This window comes from Misgurnus anguillicaudatus, chromosome 13 (genome assembly GCF_027580225.2).
Source record: "Misgurnus anguillicaudatus chromosome 13, ASM2758022v2, whole genome shotgun sequence".
Lineage (NCBI taxonomy): Eukaryota > Metazoa > Chordata > Actinopteri > Cypriniformes > Cobitidae > Misgurnus > Misgurnus anguillicaudatus.
In genome coordinates, this window is record NC_073349.2 from 16,399,145 (window position 1) to 16,410,534 (window position 11,390).

The 11,390-nt window shown below is 37.8% G+C and overlaps 1 protein-coding gene across 2 annotated transcripts; it reads right to left on the bottom strand.

Annotated features, from left to right (window-relative positions):
- Positions 1-467: 467 nt before the first annotated feature.
- Positions 468-10,454, bottom strand: rnf207b (ring finger protein 207b). Of its 2 annotated transcripts, XM_055188720.2 has the most exons (18): positions 10,297-10,454; positions 9,794-9,984; positions 8,697-8,829; positions 8,453-8,597; positions 8,239-8,320; positions 6,899-6,974; positions 6,680-6,805; positions 6,529-6,575; positions 4,874-4,946; positions 4,714-4,782; positions 4,567-4,635; positions 4,348-4,469; positions 4,082-4,259; positions 2,303-2,488; positions 2,174-2,225; positions 1,970-2,087; positions 971-1,063; positions 468-880 (listed from the first exon to the last, which is right to left on the bottom strand). In XM_055188720.2, the coding sequence occupies exons 2-18, from the start codon at positions 9,982-9,984 to the stop codon at positions 739-741; spliced, it is 1,902 nt and encodes a 633-aa protein (XP_055044695.2). In that variant the 5' UTR covers positions 10,297-10,454; the 3' UTR covers positions 468-738. The 2 variants fall into 2 exon arrangements, with proteins under 2 accessions (XP_055044695.2, XP_055044697.2); XM_055188722.2 differs by lacking the exons at positions 9,794-9,984; positions 10,297-10,454 and adding an exon at positions 9,344-9,737.
- Between the last annotated feature and the right edge of the window lie 936 nt (positions 10,455-11,390).

Genomic DNA, 11,390 nt, shown 5'->3' on the forward strand with positions numbered 1-11,390 from the left:
CGACTTGTCTCATGCATTATTCTTCATGCTCATGATCATATCCACCACATCTTTCACTTCCCTTCATCCTTGCATGATGATTCAACAAGAATAATCCACATTAAGGTGGGATTCAGAGAGCCGAACAGCAGAGCTGTATCCAAAGTCTTGATCTTTCCAGTTTTGCATTTTTGTGAGAAGAGCTCAACTCTCCTCATGGCATGGTGTAGCTTGTATAGACATTGGGTAAAGAGTAGTAATTTCTTGTACACTCTTAACCAATGAAGAGGCCTAAATGTGTACGGATAATGGACGTTTTAACACATGCAATAGGTTTCTTATGTAAGAGTTGCACTTGTGAAAAAACGAATGGGAGAGGGCCACTCTCTACCTCTGTAATGTATAGCAGCGCTTACATTATTGGCAGCATTATCTTCAGCAAAATGTAACAAACTTTTAAAATAAAACACTCATTTAATGAAAGCTTAATCAATTTTATTTTACATGACTGTGTTACTATATGAAAGCAATGTAAATGTATAACAAAAGCTACAATATTTCACACTCTTAAAAGAACTGTGCACTAGAAAAGCATCTACTTACTATAATGAAACAATAGGAATATATACTGTGTGTTTTGCTTGCTCCAAAAGAGAGAAATGCTTTTAGGTTGCAGATGATGCATGGCATCTACCAGTACAGTAGAGACTAAGAGGGCCATGCAGAAGCTTGACCGATTGGTTAGAGCTGAAACTGGTTTCACATCTGCATCTCTTTACGATTTGCTGTTTCAGCGTTCTTCTGCTTGTTTGTCCTGTAGTAATCCTTGTTCTTAGGAGGAGTTTCTTCTGAAAGGCTGTTAAGAGTCCGGTTGTCTTCAACATTACATGACAGTTCATTACTGTTTAGATCAAAAGACATTGCTTATTATTATTCAAACAGCTGTTTTGACTTCAACGCTCCTAAGTGTATGTCTGGATGTGATGAGAACCTGGGCTGTGTGTCTGGAGTGGAGGTGCTGTCTTCATAAAGCTTCAGCATGATTTCCGTGCGATCGTCTTTAAGTTCCTTGGGCTCCTTCAGCCTGTTAAAAATCAAATTAGACTTACAAATCACAAAAAGTAAATATGACGTAAGTGTAATTCATTTATATGCTGGCTAGATTATTTATCTACAATAGTTATGTGGTGTAAAATTTATCGGTAACACTTCACATTAAAGGAAAACACCACCGTTTTTCAATATTTTACTATGTTCTTACCTCAACTTAGATTAATTAATATATACCTATTTTTATTCAATGCATGCACTTCATCTTTGTACAGCGCGTCGTGAATGTGTTAGCATTTAGCCTAGCCCCATTCATTCCTTAGGATCCAAACAGGGATGAATTAAGAAGCCACCAAACACTTCCATGTTTTCCCGATTTAAAGACTGTTACATGAGTAGTTACACGAGTAAGTATAGTGGCACAAAATAAAAACTTGGAGATTTTTTTAAGGGGATCAAAATGAGAACTATATTATATGGCGGAAAAGCACTTAGTTTGCAGCACTTCGACCTCGGCGTGCAGCAACATCATCACTTCTGACTACTCCCCGTCTTGCTCAAACTTCCGTCAATATTACTGCGCTCGACGTTGACGTTTTATCTTGTGCCACCATACCCACTCGTGCAACCACTCATGTAACATTCTTTAAATAGGGAAAACATGGAAGTGTTTGGTGGATTCTAAATTCATTCTTGATTGGATCCTAAGGAATGAATGGGGCTAGGCTAAATGCTAACACATTCATGACGCGCTGTACAAAGATTAAGTGCACACACCGAAAAAAGATAGGTACGTATCCATCAGTCCAAGTTGAGGCAAGAACATAGCAAAACACTGAAAAACCGTGATGCTGTCCCCCAACGTAAAGTGCTACCAAATTATCTATTCGCTGTCTGTTTTGCAAACTCAAATCATTTTAATGATACGTTTATGTAGTACCTGGGCTCCAGGCGCTCTTTCACTTTTGCTATGGAGTGAATGTAGGGGCCTATTTGTCGGGCGATGGTGGTCAGGTAGGAGTTCTCCTGTTTTAACTGGAGCAGGTCATGAAGTTGTGCTAAAGACAAGAATAATCAATAAAGAATCACAAAATGCTTCATATCAACAGGAATAACACAATCTGTGAGATGAGAAGATGCTCACCCTCATAAATCTCCTGTTCATTTGCTACCCTCTGTAACGTCTCCTCCCACATCTAAAAACAAATATAATGGTACAGTTAGTCCTCCCCTCTTTCTCATTCTCCTGATGTCAGACTTCAGCAGTGCTTACCTCTTCAAACATGGCCCTTGTTAGTTCCACTGAGGAGTATTCAGTGGAAATCTGTCCGTCTAGCTGTAGTGATCTCTCCAGAATCTCACTCATGGTGTCGGTTTTTATGAGAGAGTGATGCTTGGTCAGATCTCTGTGAATCTCCTGCACGTGGTCTTTGAGTTTCTGAATCTCTGTCTGCAAAGTCTGATCATACAGGCAGAACATGTCAGATCAGGTGTTAGGCTACCGAGAGTATTTGGCTGATCATGTGATTATGTCAGCCCCTGTCAGTTGACCTTATGTAGAGTAAAACATTAAAGGGCCAATATTATGCCCATTTTTACAAGATGGAATGTAAGGTGTGCCTAGAATGTGTCTAAGATGTTTTAGCTCAAAAATACCTTTAAATGCAAATGAGCTACTGCTTTCAGTTAAAAACATATCTGAAAAATACAGTCTGAATAGTATCTTTAGCCGCATTAGTGGTACAATGTGCTAACAAAAAAGGGTAAAGCTGAATATTTGTAGTTTGTATGTGTCTTAAAGCAGCCGAGAAATAGTCCCCTTGGTAACTTTCAAAAGCAGGGGAATATTTTCAGGCACTGCGTAATATCATTGCGCCTGCTGCAGCCATGTTACAGCAGCAAAGTCCTTAATTATTACGCCAGTAAGAGTATAGTTCCTAGCCATATCGGCATAGAAAATCGCAACTTTTAATTTTTCATCGGTCTTAGTGCACGATGTAACTACAGAAGAGTCACGTTTTAAATATGAAAAATATTGAAACTCTTTGGTTATTTTTTGCGCGATGCTAATGGTCTAAACAGATTCAATGGATTGTGCTAAGCTATGCTAAAAGTGGTTTCCCTTTAAGTGACTAAGACCTTGTTCACACTGTCAGTCCAAATCCGATTTTGGTGCACATCCGATTTGACAGACTCATTGTCCACATTGTGTATCACAACTGTTCAGATCCGATCTGTGTGACCCTGTAGCATTCTTCCGATTATCTGTTCCAGTTTCTATGGCAATGATGTTGCCCTGGTACGACATTCTGCCTCAACGTCTGACGTGTTTACGTTCTACATACTATTATGATAACCCTTGCGTATGCATAAAAAAAGAATTATATCTTATGCTGTGCTAACCAATATGATTTCATAGATACGGGATGTACTGATCACTAAATAAGCTCAAAATATGAATTGTTTTCTCTCACAAAAGAACACATAACCCACTGGATTCATTTGGATTACTTAAATGATGGATGGATGTGCTTTCTTGAGCTTTGACCAATATAGGCTACTGTCTAATAATATAACATGATGGCATTTTAATATAAAATTGATAGAATGTATCCAAAAATAAGTAATAATTCTTTCTTTGTGTTTACCTGAAGGAAGTCATATCTGGGATGGCATGAGGGTGAGTAAATGATGAGACAATTTTCATATTTGGATGAACTATTCCTTAATTTTAAGTAAACACGATTGGTATGAAGGCTTAAAAATGTACCCTAAGCCAGTGGTTCCCAACCCTTTTCACTTCAAGGCCCCCTAGTTGCCCACAATATTTGAAGGCTATAACTAGAGCTTGGAATGACTAGAGAGGTGTAAATTTACCACTAAAATGGCCAAAAAAAATCCCAAAACATTTTGATTTTTGCTTGTTTTAGCTTATTTTAATGCTTGTTTTGTCTAATTTTTAATAATTTTAAGTCATCTTAAGGCCCCCTTGGAAATCTGCTGAGGCCCCCTGGTTGGGAATAACTGCCCTAAGTGATTGAGCGACACTCACCCTGTAGCTGTTCTCATAGCTGCAGCAGTGCTCCATAAAGGGTGTCTCTCCACCTTCTGCCAGAAGAACCTTGGTGCTTATGTAGCGATGTGAGCTAGGCTTGCGCACCACGGATGAAGACAGAGACATGTCGCTCATGGCTGGAGAATGACACCGGATTGACAGAGATGACTGCATGCTGTGTAAAGACATTTATATGTTTTATTTCCCAGTAGAATACTTAAATAAACAGTTAATGTACAGTAATAACTTCTAATAAGACTTACAGTCCGCTGGTATTTGTCAGACCTAATGACACACTTCCTGTAGCTGATACTGACCGGCGTTGTCCTAACAGCAAGAGAGGCTCAAGGCAACGGGCAAACTCAGAGCGATACTCTGTGTTTATCTGCATGGAGCAGACCCACATTCAGATGACATGTATTATTTGAATACACTGCAAATTTGGTTTAAGCATCTGATGAATGTAACTGCAGTAAACTTGCCTTACTGCTCTGTGCTGGTCTCAGTCTGTGTGGTAGTTTAACAATCTTCTTCAGTCTCTCCATTAGTTGCTGTGTGTGGGAATGACAAATTAGAAGCAGTAATTCTGTTGAGATGAGACTCACCAATACTTTGTTGTATATACTTACGTATCCCATGTCTAAAAACTCAAATTTATTCGCTGAGCTTAGGAAGGCAGAACAAGTGACCAAATGAACCTGAATGAAGGATTTGTAAAGAAACGTGTTATGTCGTCAGCAGAACTAGCCTATAGTTTAGCTCACAGATGCATGCAGAAGATGCTCTCACCTGAAGAGTTGGGAGGAGGGCAGCAAGATGAGATAACTGCTCTTTAAAGGCTTTTTCTTTCTCCTCATGCTGACTGACAAAATAAACACACTTTAATGATTCACTGCACTGTAATATACACATTATACAGTTCAAAAGTTTAGGGTCACTTCACTGAAGTGTTTCTCGTGATCTTAAAAATCCTTTCAGAATGTGTGTGCTTAAATTTGTGAAATTATTTTGTAGACAAAAATACATATTAAAATATTCATTTTAAAAACAAAAAATGAGGGCGGTTCAGTGGGTAGCACTGTTGCCTCACAGCAAGATGGTCCCTGATTTGAGCCCCAGCTAGGTCAGGTTGCCTTTCTGTGTGAAGTTTGCATATGTTTCAGCGTGGGTTTACTCCAGCCAAAAACACGCTAGTTAGGTGAATTAGAGATACCAAAATTGCCCCTCACCCATCCGGTATATGGATGAACTTGTATGGATTAACCAGTTCTCACCATTAACATAGCCACAGATGCTGGAATGGTGTGAAGAAAGTTATTTTTAAAAGAATTGGATTTTGAAAGGGATTACTAGAACCAAATAATGAAGATTTATATTTGTTTAAAAAAACATCGTTCTTTGTTCCTTATGTTTTTTGTCAAAACACGTTTAATAAAAGCATTTAAAGAAATAGTTTAACCCAATCTGAAAATTCTCTCATTATTTGAGAGAAAAAGCAAGCCAAGAGAGCCCAAAATAGACGAAAAATTGTTGCTTAAAAAGTATCTCAGGGTTTCTGCAAATTTTTAACGATGGATGACAATGTCGAAGAGGCTAAAATAATTTGTTTTTATTTTGGATGTTTTTATTCACAACAATTCCTATAGTTTTGATGAGTTTATTCTTACATCTGGAAAAATATAAACAAAAACGAATAACCATACACTTTTAAACATTAGTGTATGTGATAAATATATTTTATATATGCATACATGTAATGTATTATACAGTCAGGTCCATAAAAATTGGGACAGAGGCACATTTTGTGTTATTTTAGCTGTTTACCAAAATGTATTCCAGTTACAGTCATATTATTGGCTTACAGTGCACTCAGCTTTATTTTGAGGACATTCACATCCAAATTGGCTGAAGGATTTAGGAATTACAGCCGTTTAATATGTACACTGTAAAAATGTGCTGTAATTATGCAGCTGGTTGCCAGTAACTTACTGTAGAAGATAATGACTGAAAATGTTTCATGTTCATTTAACTTTGAACAAACTGTTGCCAGTAAATAACATAAATGTAAAATCTACAGTAAGTTACTGGCAACATACCCCATTAGTACTGTAATTTCTACAGAAAACGTTTACAGTGTAGCTCCTTTGTATAACTTTGATATCTTTAATATTAATTGAGTAAGAAGTCATAGTAAAATTAATGGTTGAAATCAAAAACATATAATTTTAGACATAAATATGGAAATCAAATGTACACTCTGGGTTGTAATGTGGGTTATTTTCAACCCAACATTGGGTCAAAAAGTGACGAACTCAACCTGTTGGGATAAATTTGTAAGGATGTTTAAATCATACTATCATACTTAAGTTCAATTGCAACCCAGATTGTAAATATAATAATCCAGCATTTTATTTCATATTCTGTTTAATATAAATTGTATTTACCTTCTCGCAGCCTTGAGTAACATTTTCTTTTTCTCTGCCAGTTTTTCCTATAGCAAAGAACAATATGTGTTCAAAATGACTTAAAATGATCATTGATTAATTCGTATGAAATCACATAGGGTTCATAAATGTACTTAATTATTCATGGCACCTGCATGTTATTGAAAAGAGTGCAGATAGCGCTCTCCTCTTCATCCACATTGGCTCTGACCTCTCCAATCATGGCTTTTAGCAGAACGATAGCCTCTCGTGCTGATGTCTGAAGCTCCTTAACAGCCTGAGGTCAGGTTTAAGTAAAATGAGAGACTTTAAGCACTGCTCATTGCAGTTGGACTATTGTAGACATCCAAAATAAAAGAGAAAAACTCACTAACACGGCTTGGTCAAGTTTTTCACAGCCTTGTATATATGCCGTCTCAATATCGATGCAGTGTGCTCTGCTCTCCCTATAAAAAAGGGACAAATCGTGTTTTAAAGGACACATATTATGCCCATTTTGACAAGATGTAATATAAGTCTTAGGTGTGCCTAGAATGTGTCAATGAAATTTCAGCTCAAAATACCCAACAGATCATTTGTTATAGCATGTCCAAAATGCCCGTATTTGGGTGGAAGCAAAAAAGCGCTGTTTGCATGTGTGTACCTTTAAATGCAAATGAGCTACTGCTCCACACTCCCTTACGAACAGACAATGACCGCATTGGGTTAAAAATAGATCTGATTCCTGTGAATACAGTCTGAGACTATAATGCCCTACAAAGCGAAAGCGCAGTAACTACGCATTTGGTCAAAATTGAGTTAAGGGTTAAAATGGGCTTTGTGAGATCTGTTGTGTCTTGTGACAAAGTCTCCTGGTTAAATTTTCTCCCAATTCAGAGAAATGTGTGTGCCAAAATTGCAGTAACATGTTTGACTGGCTGGTGTAAAAAACTTTAAAGCCATTTTTCTCAGTTTCAGTGTTTGCGTAGATACTGCACTTAGCCTTTGGAGGGCAGTATAGTATCTTTAGCATTTGTGCTACAACGTGCTAACAAACACATTTAGAAAAGTTTTGCGGTAAAATAAACCAGTCAGTCAGTGACTGTAGGCGGAGCTTTATCAGTGTGATGTCACATTAACAAGAGAATCAAAACAGCATGTCCAACTGGGGGTTCACACCAGACGCGTCTGAGGCGTCAAATTCGCGTTTACCGCGCGTAGTTTCATGCTTGAACATTTTGAGTGTACTTGCTTCATTTGTGCGTAAAATTAGTCATTGAGACATTCACGTGGAAATTCGCATCATGGGAGGGGCTTCCGGGACTCCGCTCGCTTCTGTAATCACGTCACTGCTAGAGCAAGCTCCTGATTGGTTAACGCGGCATGTTTTTCCGCCAAAGTTCAGATGTTTCCGGCGGCAACGCTCAATTCACGTAATTCGCGAACTAGACACGCGAATGAGGCGGAATCGCGTCTACCGCACTAAACGCCTCATTCGTGCCGCAAAACCTCTTTACATTGACTTAACATTGAAATCACTCGCGCTTGACGCCTCTACCGCAGCTTGTGTGAACGCAGCATTAGGGGACTGCTTTGGTTTAAAGGGGGTTTAAAAAAGAAGAAGGTGGATTTTTTTCATTGAAGGGTTGTTGTGTTCACACACAGCCAACACACATAATAATGCATAATATGTGCCCATCATTTAACACTTATGGATGGCTTATAACTTACACTTGCGTGTCTCTGAAGCAGTTGATACAAAGCATGGATTTTTTCTCTGTGGAAAACATGATGAAGAGTTCCTCATGCAGGGCTGCAAACAGACAAACAGCGTTTCAGGTGAATACCAAAACAGTACTATCTATAGCACAGAGGAATTATGTTCACCTGACTATTGCTAAAAAAGTGAGCGCTGTAATTTTACTTTGCAGGAGATTTTACAAACCGCATTTTTTGTGAACTTCTTTGGTGCGCTTTGCCAGGGAGACAATCTCGTGGCGGGAGAACATCTTGGCCTTATGGGTGGTTTCCCTGCAGTCTCGACACAATGGCTGGCAACAAGTGTTGCAATAATACATTGCATCCACATCCTGGCATTTGCGAAACAATAATAACATGTAAATAATATTTAAAGTAGTTTTAAGTAGTAAATATGCACAGCCTTCGTGTTTCATCAATGACTATTCGACCTGTTTCTTGTACTCCAAATCGCAGTTAGCACACTGAACGGTCTCCTCGCTGTCTGCTGAACTATCCACCAAAAACTTTAGCAGTCGATCTTCTGGGGGGAGAGCATTTATCCCTTTCACAATGGACTGATGGCTAGACAAAAACAGATATCAAACAGCCTTGTTATTTTGGTTTCTTTGTGTGTCAAAGCTGTCGCACATTGTGTAGTCATACATTTGGCAGTGTGCATTGATGTGTGTTTATCCCTCCCTCATAGCAACAAAGACACAAATAGCACTCTTTAAAATTCTGAGATACAACAGAGAGCGATAACTAAACCCCCAAGAGACAGAAATAGGCACAAACAGAGTGACTCTTGTATATTCAAACAACCTGAATTTCCAAATAAAAATAATCTGGCTATTTTGATATTTCTCACATGTGTAGAAGCGTACAACTACAATTCTGTTTTATGAAAATATTCATAGTGCATTTGACAAAAATGCTTTAAAATAACATTAAGAGATCTATTTCTGTAACATTAATAAGGAAGTTTTTTATTAATGGGTTGATAAACACATGCATACATTCACAAAATACAGAGAAGCTAAAGTAGTCACATTTAAATCTAAAAAAATTATATATAAGTTAACAAATGTATACTTACTCTAACATGCTGGTTTATAAAGACCACCAAAATTGTTCCCTTTTCTATGCATTTCCTCCATATGTGCATCTATGCATTCGAGTTGGTATCTATTGTGGACACGATTAAGCTTCAGCTACACTTACTATATGACCGCAGTCGTGTGAGCGCATAGGCATTTTAGCCATCTCTAACAGCAGCCGGCCCAGGAGAAGCAGATCCGATGTCAGAAAGTATTAGGTTTATTGTTTGATGACATGGCCTTGGCACAATATGCCAAGAGACTTTCTATTAAGTCTGAAACAAAGGCGGGGTTTACAGCACAGCTGTTGAATTTGAAGGTAATCTTTCCAACAGATACCTCAGTGCAGATCTGGCACCACAAATATAACCGGACAGCAATGACTTTTCAAAGGTAAAGATTTCATAGGCACATGATTTGGTTAATATTAAACCCAGTTTTGATCTTACCCACAGAGGGGGCAGGTCAGTCGGCTTTCAAGTGTCCTACCACGCAGGCAGCTGGCACAGAAAGTGTGATAGCAGTCTAGTAGACATGGATGCTCGTATTGCTCTTGGCACAAATGGCACACTAGTGGATGGCAGTTGGCACTGTCCAGGTCAAATAGATTATCCAAAGGGGAAAAGATTTCTCCAGACATCTGAAAATATAAAAAAATATGTTTAGATAATCTGCAGCAACATATTCCTGAACACATTTACACATTTGTATGCCTAAATCTATTCACAGTTATATCCATGTTTAGCATGTTAATGCATTTTGGATGTCCTTAATTCAATTTCTTTCTGATATCAACAGCATTAAACTCGTAGATAGCCAACATAAACAAACCTCTGAATGGGGCCATGTGACTTCCAACAAGTTACATACTAAATGTAAAATACCCCCAAAAAAACCAAACATACACGGTATAATGTAGGCTGCATATGATATTTAATAAATATCTGAATACCTTATTGTGTCCGGGTTGTTCTCCTTAGGTGGAGTGAATGATGTGTGAAGGTCTGCATGAGGAGTTTTAGATGCAGTCAGCTGACCTCATAACAAAACTGAATGCGCACTCGTGTATCAGCCGAATGTGAGACCAGAATACTTGAAGCCTGATTACACAAGAGAAACCAGATGCCACTGTCTGTCAAAAATAAACCCCCTGTAGGTTATGATAAAAATTACATACACTGTCACTAAAATGGTACCAGCTGTCAATGGGACAGCCACAGTATCCTTTAAAAGGTCCTAATATACAATTTATGTGGTACTTATTTGGTTACAGTATATACATTTGAGGTGCTATTATGACCAGGTGCAAAGGTGGACTTTTAAAAAAGGTACTAGCCCAATAATTGCTAGGGACCATTTTTTCTGACGGTGTATATCTTGCTACCCCTTACATATAAACTAACATATCTGCTTAAGAAAACAATACATGTACAAATAGTTTCCATTACAATATACCAATGTTGTATATAATTTCATTTTCTAACATTCATCTGATAAAACATCAACCCAACAAATGACAGAGACCATTATAGATTCCATTACAACCAATAAAATTCCCATCATGACAAATTAATTATAACAAATCCTATTAAATCCATTACAATTCTGTGAGGGTTTCTTATGTTTTTAGGCAGGGATGTCATGTCATGTCATGTTAATGTTGTCACAATCTTTAACATAGAATATTAATACACTTAAAAAAAGTTGGTTAAAAAAAGTTAACTCAACTTAAAAAAAAAATTAGTCAACAAAATTTTTTACACATCTTTTTCTTTTTAAGTTGACTAATATTTTTAAGTTGAATTAACTCAAAACATTTAAATTGAACCAACAGCCCCGGGTCAGGTGGCCTTTCTGTGAGGAGTTTGAATGTACTTCAATACGTCATAATCTGAAAACCACGCCCACCATTGACTTTGTATTAATTTGCTAGAGGCCGCATCCTTGTCATTTCTGGCTTATAACAAAAACAGAATAATGGCTAAAAGCTGCTGTGTGACAGGGTGTTCAGCTAACAAGCCAAAAAACCCAGAAATATGTTTTTAT

What these genes read in the sequence shown, in the direction of transcription:
- rnf207b (XM_055188720.2), bottom strand. Translation starts at nt 9,984, where the DNA reads ATGTCTGGAGAAATCTTTTCCCCTTTGGATAATCTATTTGACCTGGAC. An exon ending in GCTATGAGAACAGCTACAGG is followed by an intron (nt 2,489 to 4,081) that starts GTGAGTGTCGCT and finishes CTGTATGATCAG; the next exon opens with ACTTTGCAGACAGAGATTCA. An exon ending in CAAGGGCCATGTTTGAAGAG is followed by an intron (nt 2,226 to 2,302) that starts GTAAGCACTGCT and finishes ATTTGTTTTTAG; the next exon opens with ATGTGGGAGGAGACGTTACA.